The sequence below is a fragment of the Somniosus microcephalus genome, chromosome 10 (assembly GCF_052327205.1).
Source record: "Somniosus microcephalus isolate GS21.2 chromosome 10, FLI_Smic_1.0, whole genome shotgun sequence".
Classification (NCBI taxonomy): domain Eukaryota; kingdom Metazoa; phylum Chordata; class Chondrichthyes; order Squaliformes; family Somniosidae; genus Somniosus; species Somniosus microcephalus.
Window position 1 is genome coordinate 64,462,039 of NC_140996.1, and position 27,691 is coordinate 64,489,729.

Consider the following 27,691-nt stretch of genomic DNA (forward strand, 5'->3'; position numbering starts at 1 on the left):
GATCGGGTGGGATATGTGTCGGTGCAGGCTCGATGGGCCGAAATGGCCTCTATCTGCACTGTGGGGTTTCTGTGATTCTGTGAAATTCAGGCGAGAAATGGGCATGAATGTTTGCATATGGCTTGTGGCGTGTGTGCACTCAGTCTGCGCCGGATGTGCACTGCATGCCATATTGTTTAGGATGCCCCTCCCTCCCCCGATTCCCTCGGCACATACCCACCCCCCGGTCTTACCTGATGCCCTCAGCCGGCGTCCCAGTCGCATAATTTAAAAAAAAATTTGTTTATGGGATCTGGGCGTCGCTGGCAAGGCCAGCATTTATTGCCCATCCCTAATAGCCTTTCACAAGGAGGTGGTGAGCTGCCTTCTTGAACCGCTGCAGTCCATGTGGTGAAGGTAGTCCCACAGTGCTGTTAGGTAGGGAGTTTCAGGATTTTGACCCAGCAACGATGAAGGATCGGCAATATACTTCTAAGTCAGGATGGTGTGTGACTTGGAGGGGAACTTGGAGGTGGTGGTGTTCCCATGCACCTGCTCCCCTTGTCCTTCTAGGTGGAAGAGGTCGCGGGTTTGGGAGGTGCTGCCGAAGAAGCCTTGGCGAGTTGCTGCAGTGCATCTTGTAGATGGTACCACTGAAACCACGGTACGCCGGTGGTAGAGGGAGTGAATGTTTAAGGCGGTGGATGGGGTGCCAATCAAGCGGGCTGCTTTGTCCTGGATGGTGTCCAGCTTCTTGAGTGTTGTTAGAGCTGCACTCATCCAGGCAAGTAGAGAGTATTCTATCACACTCCTTACTTGTGCCTTGTAGGTGGTGGAAAGGCTTTGGGGAGTCAGGAGGTGAGACACTCGAAGCAGAATACCTAGCCTCTGACCTGCTCTTGTTGCCACAGTATTTATGTGGCTGGTCCAGTTAAGTTTCTGGTCAATGGTGGCCCCCAGGATGTTGACGGTGGGGGATTCAGCGATGGTAATTGTGGTGTATGTAACCTGTTCCACCTTAAGAGAACTTAAGCCTGTTCCACCTTAAGAGATGTACTACTTTCTCTGGCTGCTGTATACGTAATACCGGTGGTGACCACACCGGTATATAAGCACTGTGTAGTAATATTGTATTCAGTATAGTCCCTACCTCCAACCAGTAAAGACCTGTTGAATTTACTCTTGTAGTCTGTGTAGTAATTATCACTATAACACACAGACTTAACAGTAATGCCGTTGAATGTCAAGGGGCAGTGGTTAGACTCTCGCTTGTTGGAGATAGTCATTGCCTGGCACTTCTGTGGTGCGAATGTTACCTGCCACTTATCAGCCCAAGCCTGAATGGCATTCAGGTCTTGTTGCATGCGGACATGGACTGTTTCATTATCTGAGGAGTTGTGAATGGCACTGAACAATGTGCAGTCATCAGCGAACATCCCCATTTCTGACCTTATGATGGAGGGAAGGTCATTGATGAAGCAGCTGAAGATGATTGGGCCTAGGACACTGCCCTGAGGAACTCCTGCAGCGATGTCCTGGGGCTGTGATGATTGACCTTCAACTACCACAACCATCTTCCTTTGTGCTAGGTATGACTCCAGCCAGTGGAGAGTTTTCCCCCCCCGATTCCCATTGACTTCAGTTTTACTAGGGCCTCTTGATGCCACACTTGGTCAACTGCTGCCTTGATGTCAAGGGCAGTCACTCTCACCTCACCTCTCTTCCCCACCCCACCCCCGGCGACCTGCCTTCGGACCACGACTGGTGCAGTCTGTTTGCCAGTAATTTACAAACGAGACCAGAAGACTAATTTAAAGTTGTCCTGCTGCCCTTTAGGTGCACGCAGCGTCCGCCTGCATTTGGAGTGTAATCGAATTCAAATTCAGGTATAATCAATTTCTAGGCCAATGTATTTGAACCCTAAGCATCTGACAACTTTCTGCCAGTATTTTACAATCATCCTTGTTGTTTGCCAAACCCCCTACTTTTGGATCATCAGCAAATTTCGAGATTGCGTTCCCTATACCCATATTGAAATTATCTATATGTACAGACAACAAAAATGGATCTGGCACTAACTACTGACTTCCCTTCTCCAATCTAAGCAACACCTATTTATATTCTAATACAAAAGCAAAATATTGCGGATGCTGGAAATCTGAAATAAAAACAGAAAATGCTGGAAATACTCAGCAGGTCAGGCAGCATCTGTAGAGAGAGAAACAGAGTTAACGTTTCAGGTCGATGACCCTTCATCAGAACTGGAAAAAGTTGGAGATGTATCAGATTTTTAAGCAAGTGTAGGGGCAGGGAGAGGGGGAAGGGGAGGTCTGTGATATTCCCTTTTGTTCTTTCCTCCCCTCCCTCCTCTCCCTGCTGCTACACTTGCTTAAAAACCTGTTAGATCTCCAACTTTTTCCAGTTCTGACGAAGGGTCATTGACCTGAAACGTTAACTCTGTTTCTCTCTCTACAGATGTTGCCTGACCTGCTGAGTATTTCCAGTATTCCCCATTTATTCTAACTGTTTCTTGTCTGTCAAACTTTATGTCATGTCTCAAATTACTCATATACTGTATCGCAAAGTATTATTTTCTGAGAGAAATCTATCTAATTTGCATTTGAATTAATCTGCTTCCACAGTCTCCCTAGGGAGCTTATTCTGTAGATTGACCGCTCGATTACTCAAATATTGGGGGGAATCTTAATAGCAAAGAGCACGTGTTTGGTTTCGGGAGGGTTGTAATAATCAGCGAAAATGTCAGCGTGTCCAGAAGTCGGCTTCCAGGTTTAACTCAGGCGTGTTTCGATGCGTGTGCGTAACCCCCTCCGGAGAGGCAGGTTACCGCTTATAATATTTAAAAGAGCCACTTCAGACAAGGTTTTAACCGGCCTTTAAACTTAACTTCACATGCACGGGTTTCTCGGGATTCAGACATTTAGAAACCAGACATCTGCAGGTTTAGCACTCAAGTGCTGATTGGACTCAATTTTCAAGGAACAATATATGTGGGCTCCTCACACCCACTTCCACTAAAGGTGTGGAGTGTGTTGGCTGACACACAGCAGCATGTTGCAGGATGGCTCAGGGGCCGAGGGAGAGGGAGCACAGGTTCTCGGACGCAGCACTGGAGGTCCTGGTGGCGGAGGTCCAGAGGAGGAGGGATTTCCTATCCCCGAAGGGCAGAAGGATGCCACCTCGCCCTCCTCGCCCTCTCCTGCAGCAACTGGTGGTACACTGCCTGGCCTCATGCCCTCCTCCCATTCCTCGTCGAGGCCAAGGGGGACCCCTAGCAAGATGTCCATGACCACCACTCCCTTTCTCCTGGTGATTCCTATAAGGTGTCCAATAAGGTGGGGTAGCACAACACTCACTCTTTTTAGGTGAAGTCCTCAGAGAATTTCTGGAAAAAATGTTGCTAAAGTGTTGGTGAAGTTTTGACAAAGTGTCCCAGAAAGTCTCCTGCTGTGTTTCAGAGGTCTGCTTCACAACTCCAGCAGCAAGTGAACATGAAATGGTGAGTATCCCTTTAAGTAGCGCTTGGTAAGTATTACAGCGTTTTTCTCTCTCTAAGCTAGGGCCATGGTTTTAACTAAGAGCTGGGGAACTATAATTATTACTTTATTAAATTAATAACTTAACTAGATAAACGAATTAATTAATATAACTATAAATAATAATTTGAATAAAAACTTTAATTAAATTAATTCAGGCTATCAATAAGCAAATAAATTAACAAGACTAGAGATGGCAGGGACTGTATGTCTATGGGAGTTTGTTGACAGTGAGACTGTCCCGGATTCCCACATCTGCAGGAAATGACACTGCCTTCAGTCACTCCAGCTTAGCCATTGAGCTGGATGCGAGTTAGAGACACTCCAAAACATAAGGGAGGGGGAGGAATTTCTGGATAGTTTTATCCAGAATACATTCACACCCCAAAGGAAAGCACAGGTTCAGGAAAGGGAGGGTGTGACTCTTAGGGAGCCGGGTAGCGGGGACTTAGGAGAGGTTGAGAAGGAGGTCCTGCAGACACTGGTCCTGTCCAACAGGTATGGTGTACTCGCTACCTGTGAGGACAAGGGGAAAGACTGCGGGGAGGCCAGTCACAACGCAGACCAAGGCACCATGGCTCAGAAGGCTGTCCAAGGGGGGGGAAGAGCAGAATAGAAATGTGATAGTGAAAGGCGATTCTATAATTAGGGGAATAGATAGCGTCCTCTACAGCCAAGAACGAGAATCCCGAAGGGAGTGTTGCCTACCAGAGTAAGGGATATCTTGTGGTGGCTGGAGAGGAATTTGGAAAGGGAGTGGGTAAATCCAGTTGTTGTGGTCCATGTTGGAACAAACGACATAGGTAGGAACAGGGAGGAGGTCCTGCTGAGGATGTATCAGGAGTTAGGAGCTAAATTAAAAAGCATGACCTCAAGTGTAATAATCCCTGGATTATTGCCTGAGCCAAGTGCAAATTGGCATAGAAACAGGCAGATCAGGAGAATTAACACATGGCTAAAGGGCTGGTATGGGAAAGAGGGATTCCTTTTCATGGGACACTGGCACTAGTACAGGGACAGGAAGGAGCTGTACCAATGGGACGGGCTCCACCTGAACTGGGATGGGACCCGTGTCCTAGCAGAAAGGGTAAATAGGGAAATGGCAAAGTCTTTAAACTAGTAAGGTGGGGGAGGGTTGTAAAAGAAATGAAATCAGCCTAAATATAAACAAAACAGGAAAGGAGAGCATATAAAAGAATAAAGTAAGAGAAGACATTGATGGCCAGGGAATAAATAGAGTTATAGAACATGAGTATAAATAGATGGCTAAAAATGAAGTGAGTGGAGCTACTATGAGTTAAACTGTTTGTACAGCAATGCACAGTGTCCTTAATAAAACAGGGCCGCTGGAGGCAATAAAACATTGAGCGGAACCAGACATAGTAGGGATTATTGAGACATGGCTACAGAAAAATCAGGACTGGGAATTAAACATTGCAGAGTATAACATATTTAGAAAAGATAGAGAGGGAAAAAGGGGAGGTGGAGTAGCTGTAATTATTAGGGATAACATAATGGCAGCAGAAAAAAGTGACACAGCTATTAGCAAGAGAGAAATAGAATCTTTGAGTACAGGAGCAAGGATGTCTTACGACAGTTATACAGGGCCTTGGTGAGACCACACCTGTAGTACTGTGTGCAGTTTTAGTCTCCTTAGAAAAACAAGGAGAAAAACAAAGGTGGAAGTCAGAAAATCAAGGGTTTAAATCAAATATGGCCACAGTAAATAATCATTCTAAAAGGTCTAAGAGCGTTAAAAAAACAAGCCTGAAGGCTTTGTGTCTTAATGCGAGGAGCATTCGTAATAAGGTGGATGAATTAGCTGCGCAAATAGAGGTAAATGAATATGATATGATTGGGATTACGGAAACATGGCTCCAGGGTGACCAAGGCTAGGAACTCAATATCCAGGGGTATTCAATATTCAGGAAAGATAGGCAAAAAGGAAAAGGAGGTGGGGTAGCATTGCTGGTTAAAGAGGGGATTAACACAATTGTAAGGAAGGATATTAGCTCTGATGATGTGGAATCTGTATGGGTAGAACTGAGAAATACCAAGGGGCAGAAAACGTTAGTGGGAGTGGTATATAGACCCCCAAACAGTAATGCGGAGTTTGGGGATGGCATTAAAAGGGAAATTAGAGAAGCGTGCAATAAGGGCACAGCAGTTATCATGGGTGGCTTTAATCTACATATAGATTGGGCTAACCAAATTAGTAACAATACTGTGGAGGAGGAATTCCTGGAGTGTATACGGGATGGTTTCCTGGACCAATATGTCGAGGAACCGACTAGAGATCAGGCCATCTTAGACTGGGTATTATGTAATGAGAAAGGATTCATTAGCAATCTTGTTGTGCGAGGCCCCTTGGGTCGGAGCGATCATAATATGATAGAATTCTTCATTTAAGATGGAGAGTGAAGTAGTTGACTCAGAGTCTAGGGTCCTGAATTTAAATAAAGGAAAATACGATGGTATGAGGCGCGAGTTGGGTAGGATTGATTGGGGAATGTCACTCAAAGGGTTGACGGTGGATAGGCAATGGCAAACATTCAAAGATCGCATGGATGAACTACAGAATTTGTTCATCCCAGTTTGGCATAAAAATAAAACAAAAAAGGTGACTCATCTGTGGCTAACAAGGAAAATTAGGGATAGCATGAGATCCAAGGAGAGAACATATAAAATGGCCAGAAAAAGCAGTACACCTGAGGATTGCGAGCAGCTTAGGATTCAGCAAAGGAGGACAAAGGGATTAATTAAGAGGGGGAAAATGGAGTCAGCTTGCAGGGAACATAAAAACTGAGTGTAAAAGCTTTTATAGATATGTGAAGAGAAAAAGATTGGTGAAGTCAAGCGTAAGTCCCTTGCAGTCAGAATCAGGGGAATTTATAATGGGGAACAAAGAAATGGTGGCCCAATTAAATACATACTTTGGTTCTGTCTTCACAAAGAAGGACACAAATAACCTCCCAGAGATGTCGGGGAACATAAGGTCTAATGAAAGGGTGGAACTGAAAGAAATCAGTATTTGTAGGGAAATGGTGTTAGGGAAATTGACGGGATTGAAGGCCGATAAATCCCCAGGGCCTGATAATCTACATACCAGGGTACTTAAGGAAGTGGCCCTAGAAATAGTACATGCATTGCTGGTCATCTTCCAAAATTTGATAAACTCTGGAACAGTACCCATGGATTGGAGGGTAGCTAATGTTAGCCCACTATTCAAAAAAGGTGGTAGAGAGAAAATGGGGAATTATAGACCGGTAAGCCTGACATTGGTAGTGGGGAAAATGCTAGAGTCCATTATAAAAGATATAATAGCAGAGCACTTGGAAAACAGTGACAGGATCGGACAAAGTCAACATGGATTTACAAAAGGTAAATCGTGCTTGATTAATCTACTGGAATTTTTTGAGGGTGTAACTGGTAAAATAGATAAGGGAGAACCAGTGAATGTGGTGTATTTGGACTTTCAGAAGGTCCCACATAAGAGGTTAGCGTGTAAAGTTAAGGCATATGGGATTGGGGGCAAGGTATTGACTTGGATAGAGAACTGGTTGGCAGACAGAAAGCAAAGAGTTGGAATAAACAGGTCTTTTTTTGAGTGGCAGGCAGTGACAGTCTCAGGGGTCACAGTCTCAGGGGTGCTGCAGGGATCGGTGCTAGGACCCCAGCTATTCACAATATATATTTAATGATTGAGACGAGGGAACTAGATGTAATATCTCCAAATTTGCAGACGACACAAAGCTGGGTGGGCTTGTGTGCTGTGAGGAGGATGCCGAGAAACTCCAGTATGATTTGGACAGGTTGGGTGATTGGGCAGAAGCATGGCAGATGCAATATAATGTGGATAAATGCGAGGTTATCCTCTTTGGTGTCAAATACAGGAAGGCAGATTATTATCTGAATGGCAATAGATTGGGAGAAGGGGAAGTGCAACGAGACCTGGGTGTCCTTGTGCACCAGTCGCTGAATGTAGGCATGCAGGTGCAGCAGGCGGTTAAGAAGGCAAATGGTATGTTGGCCTTCGTAGCGAGAGGGTTCGAGTACAGGAACAAGGATGTCTTGCTGCAGTTGTACAGGGCCTTGGTGAGGCCACATCTTGAGTATTGTGTGCAGTTTTGGTCGCCTTATCTGAGGAAGGATGTTCTTGCCATGGAGGGAGTGCAGCGAAGATTCACCAGGCTGATACCTGGGATGGCAGGAATGATGTATGAGGAGAGATTGGGTCGACTAGGCCTGTATTCACTAGAGTTTAGAAGAATGAGAGGGGATCTCATTGAAACGTATAAAATTCTGACAGGGCTAGACAGACTGGATGCAGGGAGGATGTTTCCCCTGGCTGGGGGGGTCTAGAATGAGGGGTCACAGTCTCAGGATACGGGGTAGGACATTTACGACTGAGATGAGGAGAAATTTCTTCACTCAGAGGTTGGTGAACCTGTGGCATTCTCTACCACGGAAGGCTGTGGAGGCAAAGTCACTGAATATATTTAAGAAGGAGATATAGATTTCTAGACACAAAAGGCATCAAGGGGTATGTGGAGAGATAGAGGATCAGCCATGATCATATTGAATGGTGGAGCAGGCTCAAAGGGCTGAATGGCTTACTCCTGCTCCTATTTTTCTATGTTTCTAGAATCCATGTGGATAGAGATAAAAGACAATAAAGGATCAATCACCCTAATAGGGGTAGACTGCAGAACACCTGATAGTGGAAGGGAGGTGGAGGAAGAAATATGCAATCAAATTAGGGAAATTAGTAAAAAACATAGAATAATAATAATGGGGGATTTCAACTACCCTGATATTAATTGGATAGAAGGGGTAGGTAAAGGTGATAAGGGAATGGAGTTCCTACAATATGTACAGGACACCTTTCTAACCCAATATGTAAGATGCCCAACAAGCGAGGATTTGCTATTGGATCTCGTAATGGGGAATGAACCAGAGCAGATAAAAGAAGTAAAAGTAGGGGAACAGCTAGGCAATAGTGACCATAATATAATACGCTTTAAGATAATAATTGAGAATCACATAAGTATGCCGAAGACCAGGGTAATAGATTGGAGAAAGCCGATTTTGAGGGGCTGAGAATAGAACTTGGGAAAATAAAATGGACAACAATATTGGCAAACTATGATGTAAAGCAGCAATGGGAAACATTTAAAACGATGTTCAATGGAGTCCAGGAAAAATATATTCCACTAAAAAACAAGAACAAGCTAAACACTAATGAGACACAATGGATGAATAAAAGCCATAAGGGAAAAATTGAGGGTAAGGAATGAGTACATGGGCAGCAGGGGAGAGCATGACAAGAGAGAAAATGAAGAGATTAGGAGAGAAGTAAAAAAAACAATTAGGAAGGCAAAGAAAATTAAATTATCAAGGAACATAAAACAAAATAGTAAAATATTTTACAGGCACATGAATAAAAAGAGGAAGGTCAGGATGGGAATAGGATCACTAAGGAATGGGTAGGATAATACCACAGACAGTGATAGAGAGATGGCAGAAATATAAAATAATTACTTTGCTTCAGTATTTACCAGGGAGACAGAACAGGTGGACAGGACATCGGATGATGAGATTAGAAATGAGATAACTGCATTTAAAATAAAAAGAGGAGATATTAGAATCTAGGGAAGTGATAGCAGAGGCATTACTACGTATATTTAACAATTCGTTATAAAAAGGTGTAGTGGACTGGCAGATAGCTAACATAATACTGTACCTATATTTAAGAAGGGAGATGGAATATGTCCAGGGAACTAGAGACCAGTCAGCTTAACATCAGTGGTAGGAAAAATAATGGAATCTCTACTAAAGGAGAAAATAGAAGAACATCTAGAAACCAAAAATATAATAATGAATAGTCAGCATGGATTTCAAAAGGGAAAGTTTTGCTTGACCAACTCATTGAATTTTTTGAAGAGGTAACAGAGCGTAGACAAGGGTAATGCAATAGATGTAATTTATCTAGATTTTCAAAAGGCCTTCGATGAGGTACCACATAATAGACTAATGAATAAGGTCAGAGAATGCGGAGTCAGGGGACAAGTAGCAGAATGGATAGCTAGCTGGCTTCAAGACAGAAAGCAGAGAATAGGGGTAAAGGGTAGCTATTCACAGTGGCAGAAGGTGGGAAGTGGTGTTACACAAGGATTAGTGCTGAGACCACTGTTGTTCACCACTTATATTAACGATTTAGGCTTTGGAATCAAAAACACAATTTCTAAATTTGCAGATAACACCAAATTGGGGGATAGTCAATACTGAGGAGGAATGCAACAAATTACTGGAAGACATTAATAAACTTGCTTGGAAAATACTGAGCTAAATGGATTAGAAGAGCAAAGAAATCTCGGTGTACAAATATACAAATCACTAAAAGTAGCGACACAGGTTAACAAGGCCATAAAAAAAGTAAACCAAGCACTAGTGTTTATTTCTAGAGGGATAGAATTGAAAAGTAGTGAAGTTATGCTAAACTTGTATTGAACCTTGGTTAGCCACACTTGGAGTACTGCGTACAATTCTGGTTGCCATATTATAAAAAGGATATAGAGGCAATAGAGAGGGTGCAAAAAAGATTTACAAGGATGATACCAGAAATGTGAGGGTATACCTATCAGGAATGGATGAACAGGTTGGGTCTCTTTTCTCTTGAAAAAAGAAGGTTGAGGGGTGACCTAATTGAGGTCTTTAAAATTATGAAAGGTTTTGATAGAGTAGATACAGAGTGTTTCTACTTGTGGGGAAGAGCAAAACTAGAGACCATCAATATAAGATAGTCACCAAGAAATCAAATAGGGAATTCAGAAGGAACTTCTTTACCCAGAGAGTGGTGAGAATGCGGTACTCACCATCACAGGGAGTGGTTGAAGCGAACAGTATAGCTACATTTAAGGGGCGGTCAGATAAGCATATGAGGGAGAAGGGAATAGAGGGTTATGCTGATAGAGTTAGATGAGGAAAGACGGGAGGAGGCTCGAGTGGAGCATAAACACCGGCATGGACTGGTTGGACCAAATGGATTGTTTCTGTGCTGTATATCCTATGTAATCCTATGTAATAAAATTCCACATCAACTACGTGCTTACTCCCAGCCGACTGGGAGATCCTGGATATATCTCTGGTAGCGCACTGGTCGATGTTAGGAGAGGGCGTTTGGACAAGTGCTAGCCATTAAAATGCCGTGCAGCCTCCTTAATGAGCACTAGCAGGCATTTTAAGTGGCAATCAGCCCCTTAACATGCCTCCAGGTAGCCTTTCCTAGCGCAGACTCCAACTCCTTTACCAATAAGACGTCTTGCACTAAACGCAGGCTAAACTGACATTTCAGCTCAAGACCCCATCTTGGCCACCTCAGAGGATCTTTAGCACCTGAATGCGCCACCTCAGTACTCACAGCAGCTTTCTTACTTCCCACTGGGAAAGAGTTTGCTGAAAGTACTTGTGATAAGAGGCTAATTTGTGGACTTTGAAAGTATTGATTAGGATGGTTGGTGCCATGGCTGCCTTAGATTGCACCTTGGACTGGGAGTAACAGCCTGCTGTGGACAGACCTAAGGTGGTCAGCTGAAAGGGGAGCAGCAGAGAGGGGAGGAGCAGCAGAGAGGGAAGCAGCAGAGGGGTCAAGGTCACAGGAGGCACTACCTGTGCAATAGGGTGTACAGGTAGAGGTTCAGCTTCCCTGACCTCTTGGAAGAGCATAGCTTCCAGAGGCAGAGATTGTCACGTCAGGTGGTGGCAGACATGTGCAGCCTCCTAGAAGACCTGCTCCCTGTTGAAACTGGTGGCCACGCATTATCAGTATCTGTGAAAGTGACCACTGTCCACAATTTCTTCACCTCCGGATCCTTCCAGGGCGCTATCCAGGATCTCCCAGTCAGCTGTACATAAATGCAGATCACTGATGGATTGTTTTCCAGGGCCGACAATTATGTCAACTTTGTCTGTGATGACACTAATCAGAATGAGCGGGCGCTCGGGTTTGCGTTTCTGGCTCGCTTCCCACAGGTGCAGGATATCATCAACTGCACACACATGGCAATCCGCGCACACCCAGATCAACTAGGAGTATTCGTCAACCGCAAGGGATTCGATTTGATCAATATTCAGCTGGTGTGCAACCACAAGAAAAGGTTTATGCAGGTGTGTGCCAGATTCCTGGGGAGCTGCCATGATGCTTTCATCCTGCGGCAGTCCAAGCTCCCCAACCTCTTTGGATCTGCAACCAGACTTAAGGGGTGGCTGCTAGGAGAAAAAGTATACCCCCTTCAAACTTGTTTTGGGGCCCGTAGTATTTCTAAGTTTTGACATCACTTCCTGTCAAACTTATGAATGGAGCATTCCCTGCTCCGATTGGCTCCCCATGTGATTGCAGGGGACGCATCGAACTAACTGCGCCCCTGGGATACGCAAGCACTGCACGCCGGCAGCTGGAGCAGGCCCAGGATCGGAATTCCACGTGGGCCCACAGCTCAACGGCTGGCGCGCAAGGTAAGTGCAGGTCAGGGGCTTACACCTGCGGGAAGTTTTCTGGGCCAATGAATTTACAGCACAGAAACAGGCCATTTGACCAAACTCGTCTATGTCAGTATTTATGCTCCACATGAGCCTCCTCCCAACCTACTTCATCTTTCCCTAACAGCATATCCTTCTATTCCTTTCTCCCACATGTACTTATCTAGCTTCCTCATCTATGCTATTCACCTGAACTATTCCATGTGGTAGCAACATTCAGATTCTAAGCACTCTCTGGGGGGAAAAAAAAGTTTCTCCTGAATTCCTTGTTGGATTTATTTGTGACTATCTTATATTTATGACCACTAGTTTTGGACACCCCCACAAGTGGAAACATCTTCTCTACACCTACCCTATCAAACCCCTACATAATTTTAAAGACCTCTAATTGGTCTTCTCAGCCTTCTCTTTTCCAGAGGAAAGAGCCCCAGCCTGCTGAGTCTTTCCTGATTGTTATTAACCTCTCAGTTCTGGTATCTTACTTGTAAATCTGTTTTGCACTTTTTCCAGTGCCTCAATATCATTTTTGTAATATGGAGACCATGTTGGAATAAACGACATAGGTAGGAACAGGGAGGAGGATAGTTGAGGGTGTACCATGAGTTAGGAACTAAATTAAAAAGCAGGACCTTCAGGGTAATAATCTCTTGATTATTGTCCAAGCCATGTGCAAATTGACACAGAGACAGACAGATCAGGAGAGTTAACACTTGACTAAAGGGCTGGTGTGGGAAAGAGGGGTTCCTTTTCATGGGACACTGGCATCTGTACTGGGACAAGACGGGCTCCACCTGAACTGGAATGAGACCAATGTCCTGTGATGGATTCACGCTACGTGATAAGAAGAAACGGCTGAGCGCACTGGATACAACAAAGGCTATGGGCCCCGACAACATCCCGGCTGTCATGCCGAAGACTTGTGCTCCAGAACCAGCCGCACCTCTAGCCAAGCTGTTCCAGTACAGCTATAACACTGGCATCTATCCGACAATGTGGAAAACTGCCCAGGTATATCCTCTCCACAAAAAGCAGGACAAATCCAGTCCGGCCAATTACTGCCCCATCAGTCTACTCTCAATCATCAGCAAAGTGATGGTAGGTGTCGTCGACAGTGCTATCAAGCAGCACTTACTCAGGAAGGGACAGAGAGCTTAACAAAAGTAATAAGACAGTAGTGACATCAGGGAAAAATAGAAAAAAGTTAAAACTAAAGGCAATAATTATGAATGCGCAAAGTATTCGCAACAAAATAAGTGAATTAATAGCACAGATAGAAATAAATAGGTTTGATCTAATAACCTTTACGGAGACAGGATCTGGAATTTTCACGTTGCCGCGTGTGCGGGTTTGGGGGCATGTCGGCAGTAAAAGAAATAGGGAGCGGATCAGGAACTCGCCATCATCCCACCTTAAGTATTTAACTCGGGTGGCTTTCAAGATGTGTCGCGGACCTGATCCGCAGAGGTGGGCGACCTCATTGAAATCATTAAGTGCTTGTCTACAGACCCTTAAAAGTGATTTTAATGGCTGTTTCTGAGTGTAACTTCATGGGCATGGGATTCATGGAGGTCAAGTGTCTCGCTTGTGAAGGGGAGGCAGAAGGTCAGTGGCCACTGGCGAGTTCCTTCATCGACAGCTGGGAGAATCACATAAATACTCCCACGTTACACCTTATTGCTTGCCTCATGGAAAGGCTCTTGCTCTCTTCTTTTGTCCACAGATTTAAGTGTCAGCAGTTTGCAGGTAATTTCTGAAATCTCAGAATCCACTCACCACATTGCTATTCACTATCACAACTTTGAGGGATTGGTGCCCCATCAGTCTGCTCTCAATCATCAGCAAAGTGCTGGAAGGTGTCGTCTACAGTGCTATCAAGCAGCACTTACTCACCAATAACCTGCTCACTGATGTCCAGTTTGGGTTCCGCCAGGACCACTCGGCTCCATACCTCATTACAGCCTTGGTCCAAACATGAACAAAAGAGCTGAATTCCACAGGTGAGGTGAGAGTGACTGCCCTTGATATCAAAGCAGCATTTGACCGAGTGTGCATCAAGGAGCCCTAGTAAAACTGAAGTCAATGGGAATTGGGGGGAAAACTCTCCACTGGCTGGAGTCATACCTAGCACAAAGGGAGATGGTTGTGGTGGTTGGAGGTCAATCATCACAGCCCCAGGACATCGCTGCAGGAGTTCCTCAGGACAGTGTCCTAGGCCCAACCATCTTCAGCTGCTTCATCAATGACCTTCCCTCCAACATAAGGTCAGAAATGGGGATGTTCACTGATGACTGCACAGTGTTCAGTGCCATTCACAACTCCTCAGATAATGAAGCAGTCCATGCCCGCATGCAACAAGACTTGGACGACGTGCAAGCTTGGGCTGATAAGTGGCAGGTAACATTCGCGCCACAGAAGTGCCAGGCAATGACTATCTCCAACAAGCGAGAGTCAAAACACCGCCCCTTGACCTTCAACGGCATTACCATCACCGGATCCCCCACCATCAACATTCTGGGGTCACCATTGACCAGAAACTTAACTGGACCAGCCACATAAATACTGTGGCAACAAGAGCAGGTCAGAGGCTAGGTACTCTCGGCGAGTGTCTCACCTCCTGACTCCCCAAAACCTTTCAACCATCTACAAGGCACAAGTAAGGAGTGTGATGGAATACTCTCCACTTGCCTGGATGAGTGCAGGTCCAACAACACTCAAGAAGCTCGACACCATCCAGGACAAAGCAGTCCGCTTGATTGGCACCCCCTCTACCACCTTAAACATCCATTCCCTCCACCACCAGCGTACCGTGGCTGCAGTGTGTACTATCTACTAGATGCACTGCAGCAACTCGCCAACGTTTCTTCGGCAGCACCTCCCAAACCCGCAACCTCTTCCACCTAGAAGGGCAGCAGACGTATGGGAACACCACCACCTCCAAGTTCCCCTCCAAGTCACACATCATCCTGACTCAGAAGTATATCGCCGATCCTTCACCGTCACTGTGAAAATCCTGGAACTCCCTACCGAACAGCACTGTGGGAGTACCGTCACCACATGGACTGCAGCGGTTCAATGAGGCGGTTCACTATCACTTTCTCAAGGGCAATTAAGGATGGGCAATAATTGCTGGCCTTGCCAGCAATGCCCACATCCCATAAAAATGAATTAAAAAAAAAATAACATACTCAGAAAAGATGAGGGAATAAAGGGAGGTGGAGTAGCTGTATTTATTAGAGATAACATAATGGCAGGAGAAAAAAGTGACACAGCCATCAGTAAGACAGAAATAGAATCCATGTGGATAGAGTTGAAAGATAAAGGATCAATCACACTAATATGGGTAGTCTACAGACCACCTAAGAGTGTAAGGGAGGTGGAAAAAGAAATATGCAAACAAATTAGGGAAATGAGTAACAAACAGAATAATAATCATGGTGGAATTCAACTACCCCGAAGTTAATTGGCCAGAAGAGGTAGGTAAAGGGGAAAAGGGAATGCCGTTCCTACGATGTGTACGGGATTCCTTTCTAACCCAGTATGTAAGAAGCCAAACAAGGGAGGATTCGCGATTGGATCTAGTAATAGGGAATGAATCAGAACAGATAAGAGAAGTAAAAGTAGGGGCACATCGAGGCAATAGTGACCGTATTATAATACGGTTTAGGATAATAATTGAGAATGACATAAGCATGACAAAGACTTATGTCGCTTGTTCCAGCCTGGAAGGATTTACTGGTGAAAAAATTCAAGACAACTGTCATCTTGAGGGCCTCGCTGTCTTCATTCTGCTCTGAGGCTGCAGGTCTGGTTCCAAGAGATGGCAGAGTTCTGTGACCATCTCCTTGGTGAAGTGGAGCCGCCGAACACACTGCTCCTGGCATAGGTGGAGGTAAGAGAGGTGCTCCCTGAAGACCCCGGGTGGGTAAGGCTTCCTGCTCAGAGCCCTCCTCCTCCTCCCTCTGCGAGCAGCTTGTCTTCTTTGCTGCCTCTGCTCCATCTCCCTGTCATGCTGCAGTGCAAGGGGGACTGCAACTAGAGCCCCCATGACTAGGAGCAGGTGGTGTAGTCAGATGCCTTCCAGTAGCAGCCAAAGCCTTCCCATCATCCAGCAGCACTGCCTGCTCAATTTAACAACTTTTTAAATCTCTTATAGCAACCCTGCAAGAGCCAGTACAAAAGCAATAATTAACTTATCTGCAAGTTGGATGTATCCTTTTAAGTGGGGAGGTCCCCTCGTGCAGCTGTACACGTCAAAAATGGCAGGTCGTGCCTACTCTGCATACTGCCGGTGCACACATGTACCGCTTGCGCTATCACCCTCACCAAGATGGCGAACAGTGCGGGCCGTGCCGGACGTGAGCAGAAGCAAGGTGAATGCCATTTAAAAAAAATAAAAAAACAGCCAAAACTACTGCCGCTAAGTAGCCCAATTTCGCGGCCAGAGACTTTGTCCCAGCCTCATAAATATCTCAACTGACCTCCTGGGGATTAACTTCTCCAAGGACGCCAAAATAAGGGTATGGCAAGTGTTTTCTGTTAAAACTGGAGTTGTGCAGCTAATTGGATGAGGTAATACTTCGAAGCATATGGATTCTCAGGTAGCCAAAGTGAAAGAAAGGTATAAAAAGAGGGATCTTAGAATAGATACTACAAAATTTGAAAAGGCTTAGCCAACCGATCGACTCGAGCTCAATAACTGTAACATGTGAATTCTCTGGTAATTCATATTATCGTAAGTAGCACAAATTCCCATGGGAAAGGAGCAGTTCCAGCACCATTTCAGCCAGAATTGTGATCAGCCATAGTACAAGGAGGGTAGATGAGGGTAGTGTGTTTGATGTAGTGTATATGGACTTTAGCCAGGCTTTTGATAAGGTTCCACATGGCAGACTGGTCATGAAGTTAAAAGCCCATGGGATCCAAGGCAAAGTGTCAAGTTGGATTCAAAACTGGCTCGGAGACAGGAAGCAGAGAGATTGTTGATGGGTGTTTTTGTGACTGGAAGGCTGTTTCCAGTGGGGTTCCGCAGGGCTCAGTACTCGGCCCCTTGCTTTTTGTGGTATATATCAACGATCTTGACTTGAATATTGGGGGTATGATTAAGAAGTTTGCAGATGATACTAAAATCGGCTGTGTGGTTGATACTGAAGAAGGAAGCTGTAGACTGCAGGAAGGCATCAATAAATTGGTCAGGTGGGCAGAACAGTGGCAAATGGAATTCAATCCGGAGAAGTGTGAGGTAATGCATTTGGGGAGGGCTAACAAGGAAAGGGAATACACATTAAATGGTAGGACACTGAGTAGTGTAGAGGAACAAAGGGACCTTGGAGTGCATGTCCACACATCCCTGAAGGTAGCAGGCCAAGTAGATAAGGTGGTTAAGAAGGCATACTGAATGCTTGCCTTTATTAGCCATGCCATAGAATACAAGAGCAGGGGGGTTATGCTTCAACTGTATAAAACACTAGTTAGGCCTCAGCTAGAGTATTGCATGCAGTTCTGGTCACCACATTACAGGAAAGATGTGATTGCACTAGAGAGGGTACACAGGAGATTTACAAGGATGTTGCCGGGAGTAGAGAATCTTCGCTATGAGGAAAGACTGGATAGGCCGGGTCTGCTTCCCTTGGAACAGAAGAGGCTGAGGGGAGACCTTATTGAGATGTATAAAATTATGAGGGGCATAGATATAGTGGATAGAAAGGACCTATTTACCTTAGTAGAGGGGTCAAAAACCAGGGGGCACAGGTTTAAAGTAATTGGGGGAAGGTTTAGAGGGGATTTGAGGGGAAATTTCTTCACCTAGAGGGTTGTGGGGGTCTGGAACTCACTGCCTGAAAGGGTGGTAGAAGCAGGAACCCTAACCACATTTAAAAAGTACTTGGATGTGCACTTGGGATGCTGTAACCTGCAGGGCTACGGACCAAGAGCTGGGAAGTGGGATTAGGCTGGATAGCTCGTTGTTGGCCGGTGCGGACACGATGGGCTGAAATGGCTTCCTTCCGTGCTGTAACGTTCTATGATTCTACTCCTTGGTAATTTCCTCCCCTTGCAATGGAAGGAATTCCTAATCCTTTGTGGAGGCTGATTGAAATGTATATTATAATACTGCAATATTATTTAATACAAAAAAAGAACTTTGAAGAATACCTCAGTGTTGTTGATGATAGCTTTGGAGAAGTAACTTCTTTTTTACAAACCTTGGAGCAGGTTGGCTGTGAAGGCAGAGCAGTTTTACTCAAGATCTTGTTTGATGTACTCTTTATGATTTTAGCTGTGGATATTAACATAAATATACTAGTATAAATGAAGCAATGTTACTCAAGTCCTTGGATAAGCATAACCTTCAACGAAGCTGGAACCCACAACCTTCTGACTCAGAGGTGAGAGTGCTAGCACTGAGACACAGCTGACATGCATGTGATGCATTTTGCAAATCATATGGGAGGATTCTGACTCTTCTGTAGCTGAAGCCAAACAGGACAATAAAGCAGTCATGTTTGCTGAAATCATTGGAGTTGGGGGCTGGTGATCTGGGATTATCCCAGATAGATTAAGAGAACTGTAGCTTACAGATGATTACTTTTGTCATCACTTTTATGTATCACTGGGCTAGATTTTCAGTATAGACAGTTTTGGGGCGCTAACCTTTGCGCCCGCCCGAAGTTAGCGCCCGCCCCAAAGTAGCGCCCCGTTGCCGGAAATTCAGTGGCTTCGCCCTAAGAGGTTGGTGGAGCGCTAAAAGAGGCGTTCCACTACTATCTTTAGGCGCTAAGCCGGCGGTGCAGAGCGCAGCGCCCGAGCTCGGGCGCAGCGCACGGCAGACACCCTGGTGCCAGTGAGCTCTTAAAGGGGAAGGGTGCATGTGTTTTTTTGAGGAAGAAGAGGGAGACGACGACGACGACGACGACGAGGAGGAGGAGGAGGAGGAGGAGGAGGAGGAGGAGGAGGAGGAGGATAATACACCGTTCACAACAACACACTGGATCCTTCCACACAACACATGCAGACTGCCGTTTATAGTGCAGGAGGAGTGCCCTTTAATTTGCGCTCCCCAGTGTGTGTTGCGTTCCATTTTACAAACGCTCTGGACGCCAGCCGCAGAATGGGGCAGTCCGACTGAAGTTTGGATTCGAGGCGGCCAAAGGGCGTTGCACGAGGATGTGACGTCATTTTCTGCGCGCGCATCCGGGCGGGCGCTAAACTTTGCGCCGGCGCTAACGGGCAACTTAATTTGGGGCGGGGCGCAAACTGCGCTGCGCCCGGGCGCTACATGAATAGCGCCCGAAAATCACTTCTCTTAAGGCGCTAACTGCTGGCGCAAGCAACTGAAAATCTAGCCCACTGTCTTTAGATTCACATATGCTGTACGACGTAAAATATATTCCTATTGAGTTATGGAATTAGATTTGGTTATGGGTTTAAAAATATCAGCTATATATTTTGGCTAGGATAAGACCATCTAGTCTATCCCGTCTGGTTATTCAGTGATCTCCTTAGATTTTAAAGCAAGTAATATCAGATCCTGGAAACAATTGGCCCGTATTTTCCGATCGGAGGCTTCCTGCGTGCGGAGGCTTCCGATCTGGAAAAATCTACGCCCTTACCTGAGGGCTCCAGAGGTCTGGACATTTCCGCTCCTGGGCCTCTGCGCTATGAAATGTGCAGGGCCCAGGTATCCCAGGGGCACATGCGGTTCGCAAGCGTCCCTGGGATCACATGGGTCATGGGGAACCAATGAAAGAAGGGAATCCCCCTTCATACTTTTGACAGGTCTCTCAGCTTAGACCCATCAAAGTATGAATGGGGATCAGTCAAAAAACATATCAAAACATTAAATAAATTATATTTTTTAATCACATTTTAAAATTAGTTAAAATTACATTAAATTAAATATTTTAAACAAAAATTAAATTTTTTGAAAAAAAAATCAATTTTTTTTACGGGGCTAAAAATAAACTTACCTTTTTTTTAAAAGTATTTTTAAATTATAAATGAGTGAAACATTTAAAAAAAAACTTTTTTAAACACTTATGCTGGTAAAAGCAGGCCTTATACCTGTTTATACCAGGCATAAGATTTTTAAGGGATTTCAGCGGGCGGAGGTTCTGCAGAAAGCGGAACTCTCCACCCGCAGAGGCCCTTCTCCAGGGCAGGCGTGCGATCTGTCAAGAGCATTCTTGACAGATCGGAAGTGCCGGTTTTCAGCGCATGCGCTGCGCATGCCTGAAACCGGCACTTGCGAGGTCCCTATGGGTGTGTACACAGCCCGTACACACCCGTAGGGATCGGAAAATACGGGCCATACTTTCTGATACCAAGGAGCAAAAGAGTAAAATCACTGACAATATTAAAGATTAGGGGGCTATTTTTGAGTATTCTGAAAATATATTAAAAAATCCTTTAAATTAGTTTGATCCAAAATAATTAGCATCATGACTGTCCTTTTTGTAGCTAATATAACTATTTCAGCAGTAAATGTATAGTAAATGTACAATAATTACCACAACCATTGGAATGCCACTGTATACCTTTCCACTTTTTATTTTGTTTTTATTATGGTAAGTTAAGCCATCTAATGTAAGATGCAATAATTTAAATGGAACAGTTTAACAATATGAAATCACCTGCTTGACATTTGCTAATGACGGACTTACTTTTTCCAGGCAGTACCTTTAGTAAAACACTTGCCAAAGTGCACTAAGGCATAAGCAATAAGGAAAGCTTTGATTTATATATTAGGAAAAAAGCAATGAAAAGGAAACAAGTTATTAACAAGCAGCAAGTCCATGTTAACCCTTTAAATGCTATGGTTAGTGTACTGTCCTCCCTGCGTGTATGTGTCTGTACGCAGTTAGACAGCCAGCCAAACTCCTTTCAATAACGACATGGGAGTCAGGATGTAGCGTCCAAGCTCCGGTGTTTAATAATGCCACACTTGCATGTGATCAATGAAACAATACAAATCAGTTGCATTGGGTTGGAGTAAAAAGGCAATGCTTCCTGTTGAGTGACCCTACTGGCCATTTCCATTTACTGCCACCTACTGGCGGCAACAAAACGAAACTCCTGCAATTATAAGGCAGAACACTCCCCGCCTGGCGTCTATTAGATGCCACTACTTATAAAACATACAGAACTGTGGAATTAATAACACTCAGTCCTCCTTAGGTAAGAGGAGTACGACCTCTGAGATGGGTCTGAAGAATGTTTTGACCGTCCCTTGAACAGTGGCCTTCACCTCTATCTTTTGCACCCTGTCGTCTTTGCTGGGGAAGACAGAGGTGACACGACCCATAGGCCACTCATTGCGGGATACTTGGCTTTCTTTCAGTAAGACGATGTCACCTTCTCGGAGACTCCGACGAGCCTCGTTGCACTTCCGCCGGCTTTGCAAAGTGGGAAGGTACTCGGTGCGCCAGCGGCTCCAGAACTTACTGGCCAAGGCTTGTACTCTTCTCCACTGGCTCTTCAGGAGGTCTTTGTCAGTGAAGTCTCCAGGAGGAGTGGGTACACAGCCCTTCTGTGTGAGTAACATGTTTGGAGTCAAAAGGAATGGTGAATCTGGATCGGAAGAAACAGGAACAAGGGGCCTCGCATTAATGATTGCTGACACTTCAGCCATGAAGGTGCATCAGCTGAGGTGGTCTGTTCTGTCGCAACATTGAGTCCAGAATGCGCCGCGACACTCCAATCATGCGCTCTCACGCACCACCCATGTGTGAAGCATGTGGAGGATTAAATTCCCATGTGCAACCTTGCTGGCTTAGGTATGTCAGGATGCTTGGCCTTTGGTTGTGTTCATTCCCTAACTCTAGCTCTCGACAGGCTCCAATGAAATTTGTTCCACAGTCGGATCTTAACTGCTTTGCTGGCCCGCGGATGGCGAAGAATCTTCGTAATGCATTAATGCAGCTGGACGTGTCCATGGACTCGATCACTTCTATATGCACAGCTCTTGTGCTCATATAAGTGAATAGCATAGCCCAGCATTTGCTATGAGCGGCGCCTCCTCTGGTGCGGCGAGTAGTGATAGTCCAAGAGCCAAAAACATCCAGGCCGACGTATGAAAATGGTGGCGTTGAACTAAGTCGTTCCGGAGGCAGATCAGCCATCTTCTGCTCCTCCGTTCTCCATCTGAGCTTTCTGCATGTGACGCATTGGTGTAAGACAGATCCAATCAACCGTTTGCCGCTGACAATCCACAAGCCGGCTGCTCGAATGGCTCCCCCAGTGAACTGGCGGCCCTGGTGTTCTATCAGTTCATGGTGATGTCTTGTGAGCAATGTTGTGATGTGGCTTTGATGTGGCAGGACAACAGGACTCCTTTCTTGCAAGCTCAGTTCTGCATGCGTCAGCCGTCCTCCAATTCTGATGAGGCCGTCATTCAAAACTGGATTCAGTTTCCACAGTGAACTGGTCTTGGTAATGGTTCTTTTTTCAGCAAGTGCTCTGTACTCCTCAGAGTACACCTGAACTTGAACTGACCTGATGATAATGTTCTCAGCTGCAGCCAACTCGTCTGGGGAACGAGGCTTCCTGCACCAGTGCCAACCTCTGCATTTGTTTGACGAGCTGCCAGGATCAGGCTTGTGAGAGCGAGCCACATGGATTAAGAAAGCTATGGCTCTAACGAGCGATCGCCAGGTTGAAAAGCGTTCAAAGTGCTCACAGGTAAGTAGGCTCTCTTGGGTGTGAGTCAGTAAGCTGATCACATGAGGACGGACCTCTACATCTAGATCTGGGCTGACGAGCTTGAATGATTCTTGTGCCGTATGGTCAGCTTGGTCAGGTTTGTGTAAGAAAGCTGGCCCGGTAAACCACATTGTATTGGAGAGCTGGGAGGCAGGCACTGACCTGGTGGCGAGGTCAGCTGGATTCAGCTCTGTGGGCACATAGTGCCACTGGTCGGGGCATGTTGATTGTCTTATTCGCTGAACTCTGTTGTGTACATATATGAAGAATCTCTTTGACTCATTGGAGATGTAACCGAGCACAACTTTGCTGTCACAGTGGAATTTCACTGCATCAAGCTTGAAATCTATCTCATCCAGGATGAGATCCGCCATCTCCACCGCTAATACTGCAGCGCATAACTCCAGGCGTGGTATGGTGGGCTCTGGCCGGAGTGTCAACTTCGCCTTTCCCAGGACAAATCCCACGTTGCTTTGGCCCTCATCATCCAGGGATCTCAGGTAGGCTACCGCGCCGATAGCTTTCTCGGACGCATCTGAGAATACACACAACTCGGTGCGTTTGGATTTGGAGAGTGTGTCTGGTGAGTAGGTGCGTGGGATATGAAGATTTTTTAGATTTTTGAGAGACTTTCTCCATGTCTCCCATTCTGTTAACCTGCCTTCGGGGAGTGGAGAGTCCCAGTCGCTCGTGTCTGTGCAGAGTTCTCGTAGTAGGGCTCTTCCCTGAATAGTCACGGGCGCCACCATGCCGAGAGGGTCAAAGAGCGAGTTGACCGTTGACAGCACGCCATGGCATGTAAATGGCTTGTCACCTACAGACACTGCAAAGGTGAAGGTGTCAGATTCAATTTCCCAACGTAAACCAAGGCTTAGCTGGGCTGGCATGGTTTTGTCACTGAGGTCTAAGTCTTTAATGTCCTTGGCGAGATCCTCAGCTGGAAAGGCCTTCATCACTGCTACACTGTTTGAGGCAATTTTGTGCAGCCTCAGGTTGGACTGTGCTAATGAAGCTTGAGTTCGCTTCAGCAGGTTGATGGCTTCTGCTTCTGAAGGTAAGGATATGAGGCCGTCATCAACATAAAAATGTCTCTCCACAAACTGTCCTGTGTCTTTTCCATGCTCGTTTTCTCCCTCTTTGGCTGCACTTCTGAGCCCATAGATGGAGACTGCAGGGGAGGGGCTGTTACCAAAAACGTGGACCCGCATCCTGTATTCAGTGATGTCCTTTGACATGTTGTTGTCGCGATACCAGAAGAACCTCAGATAGTTCCTATGGTCCTCTCTCACCACAAAGCAATAGAACATCTGTTGGATGTCTGCGGTTACTGCTACGAGCTCTTTCCTAAAGCGAATCAGCACGCCAAGGAGGGTGTTGTTTAGGTCTGGACCCGTGAGTAGAACGTTGTTGAGTGAGATGCCACAGTGCTGAGCGCTGGAGTCAAAAACTACTCTTATTTGACTAGGTTTCTGGGGGTGATAAACTCCAAAAATCGGGAGATACCAGCACTCTTCTCCTTTTGAGTGGAGGTGCTAATTCAGCATGGTTACTCTCGAAAACCTTTTCCATGAAGGCAATGAACTGTTCCTTCATTTCGGGCTTTCATCTAATGTGCGCCGCAGTGATGCGAGGCGTGACAGTGCCTGATCGCGATTGTTACGCAGAAGAAGCCGGGGTACCTTGAAGGGGAGAGGCGCAACCCAGCTGTTCGCCTCATCTTTGTGAAATTCTTTCTACATAATATTCATGAAAGCTTCGTCTTCGAAGGAGAGAGCACCTTTGTTGTCATCTTTTGTCTTTTCAAACACGGTGTGCCCCAGTTTGTCGACAGCTCTGGTGTCAGCCGAGCACCCCCATGCTGTGTGAGAGAAATCACCTTGTTGCTCCCCGCCGTAGCTCGCTCTCTTTCAGGTGGATGTGACTTGGGCAGGGAGTAAGGAAAGAGGGTGGTCCGCTTTCTAGCACGTTGGTCTTAAAGGTGCTTGTGAGCTTGGCCTAGGCACATTTCTCCCACGAGCACCCAGCCTAAGTCGAGTCTTTGGGCAAAGGGGGCATCGTGTGGTCCGTTAACTTGCTCTCTCACGTTATGCACCCTCACCACATCTCTCCCGAGCAGGAGGAGAATCTGGGCCATTGTGTCCAATGCTGGGATGCGTGATGCTACGGGCTTTAGGTGGGCATGGTGAAGTGCTGTCTCGGGCGTTGGTATCTCCGATCGGTTGTTCGGGATTTCACTGCACTCTATCAGTGGCGGTAAGTCTATGCTCACCCCTTCACTCACTGCCTCGGCACAGAACCCATCTGCTTTCCTTCCTGCCATCTCCAAGAGTCCGGCACAGGTTCTCAGTGAGTAAGGGACTGGGCTACTCTCGACGCCAAATATGTCAAAAAAGTCTGACCGTGCGAGTGACCGGTTACTTTGGTCATCGAGTATTGCGTACATGTTAACTGAGCGGTCGCGCTGTCCTTGTGGGTAGACTCTTACAAGGCATATTTTGGAACACGATCGTCCTGTGAGGGCTTGGCCACACACCTCAGTGCATATGGAGCTCACCGTTGGTGCAGTGTTAGGGGTTCCCTTTCTCTCATCTCCGGGCTCGGAGTCTTTGATGGTCGGCTTTTCCGTTGTGGGGGTAGGACCTGGGTGCATAGCTGTGCTGTGGCGGTCACTCTCACACTCCCTGCATCTCAACGCTATCCTACAGTCTCTTGCAGTGTGGGAAATGGAGGCGCAACACCTAAAACATATCCCATTATCTTTGAGGTAGGCTCTGCGTTCATCTATGGTCTTGTTTCTGAAGCCTCTACATTTTGCGAGCGGATGAGGCTTATGATGGATGGGGCAGTGTTTTCCGGGATCGTCTTCATTCTTTGCTGCATCTATGCTGATGTCGGTCTTTGCAGTGACATCCGTCTTATGCACAGATATAGGCATTCTTGGGCCTACGTACTTTGACATGGGCTTCTCATACTTTGAGGGTCCACTACAGTAGCTGAACAAGGCAAAGCTTGGATCATTTCTAATTCTGGCCTCTCTGCAGATAAAGTTCACAAAGAAGGAAAATGGGGGAAACCACATGTGGTTGTCTTCTTTGAATTTTGAGCCTACGTTGATCCATTTTTCTTGGAGAGGGTGGGGCAACTTCTCCACTATTGGGTTGATGCTGCGAGCAGTATCTAAATAGGAGAGCCCAGGTAAGTATCCGTCTGTTTTGGCTGCCAGTAACTCCATTAAAAGGTCTCCGAGTTCTCTAAGCTTAAGGTAGTCTCTTTTACCTATTTTGGGAAAGTTTTCCAGCTTACTGAAGAGGGCCTTCTCTATCACCTCAGGAGCGCAGTAACACTCCGAGTCTTGCCCAGACCATTCTAAGGGCTGTGCTTGGGTCATTTGTGTACACAAACCGGATCCTACGGGCATGTTCTGATGATTCTTTGCCCAGCCATGATGACAATAAATCCAACTCCTCACTAGCACTCAGGCTCAAGCCGCCAGTGGCATTAAGGAAGGATGACTGCCATGCTCTAACTCTCTGGCTTGTCATCAAATTTTGTGAGACCTGTCCTTACAAGTTCTCTACGTGCCAAATATTGGGCAATGCCTGTCATATTAGGAGTCTGTGCATGGGTTGCCAGAGTATGATCGCATCGGAAGGGCTGCGATTGGATGGGAGATTGCCATGCCGGGTGACCTGTTCTAACCTTTGAAAAGGGTTCTTTTTTGATGTGTGGAATTTTGGCATAAGTACCTTCCAAGTGGTTGGGAGTGGCGGATTGAGGCACAGGTTTCTTCGGGAGCGCTGCAAACTCTCCTTCGTGTGACCAGTCGTCAATAACAAGGAAGGGGTCGTCATCAGTGTAGCATGAATGATCCACCTGAGTGACCTCTTGTTGGGCTGGTGATGGCGATTCCATGTTCTCGTACAATGGTTCAAAGTTTGGGAAGGAGGAGATGTCTGTGCGTGTCCTAGCCTGCTCCTGGACATAGTCGCTTGTCCGCCTCTCAGTGCTTTGAGGTGATGCAGGATGAGCAATGCTGCGGTGCTCTCCCACCTCTGCTTCTAGTGCCGCTTCCCATATCTCCGCCTCAGCAGTAGCGGCAGCTGCTTCTTTCTCAATGTGTAGTGCTTCCAGCGTGGCGTCCAATGTAGCAGCCCTTGCTTGTAGTCGGACCTTCTCTTTCTTCACAGACAGTTCCTGTTTAGCAAAGGTCATGCGAGCCTGTGCCACTTTAGCTTTAGCCCAGGCTCTAGCTGCTGCTACACTGGCTGTTGATGATCTAGATGAGCATGTACTTCTTGAGCTGGTCACAGATCTCTGCTCATCTTGGAAGCTCTTGCCGTCCATGATTGCACCGTGCTGCACTGCGAATGTTGCTTGTTGCGCCAGCTGATGACTTGCCTTTTTACTGTACTGTCCTCCCTGCGTGTATGTGTCTGTATGCAGTTAGACAGCCAGCCAAACTCCTTTCAATAATGACATGGGAGTCAGGATGTAGCGTCCAAGCTCCGGTGTTTAATAATGCCACACTTGCATGAGGTCAATGAAACAATACAAATCAATTGCATTGGGTTGGAGTAAAAAGGCAATGCTTTCGAAGGCGTAACAATGTAAGATTACAGCGGATTAACTTGCAGCACGCTCCATGCTGATGTGACCTCTTTGTTTGTTATCACTATACTACTTCCTGTTGAGTGACCCTACTGGCCATTTCCATTTACTGTCACCTACTGGCGGCAACAAAACAAAACTCCTGCAATTATAAGGCAGAACAGTTAGGATAACTCATCTCAGTGGTGGACAGCTCATTAATCTTGATAGGCCTTAGCTGTTTTAGCTTCTAAATCTCAGACAAAAGACGGGACCAGTTCAAACTAAAACCAGGCCTAAAACAAGCCTCTGAAACTGGTGTTCAGCCAGTCAGAAGC

At 46.0% G+C, this 27,691-nt stretch overlaps 1 protein-coding gene across 5 annotated transcripts in view; it reads right to left on the minus strand.

The window, feature by feature from the left end:
* The window catches only part of LOC147111529 (cilium assembly protein DZIP1-like), a 580,724-nt gene that overhangs the window by 139,529 nt on the left and 413,504 nt on the right, over positions 1–27,691 (minus strand). For all 5 annotated transcript variants that reach the window (XM_085998574.1, XM_085998576.1, XM_085998575.1 and 2 more), the window contains one exon: positions 18,222–18,345. In XM_085998574.1, the coding sequence (XP_085854700.1) occupies positions 18,222–18,345 (124 nt within the window). The remainder of the gene's footprint in view (positions 1–18,221; positions 18,346–27,691) is intronic.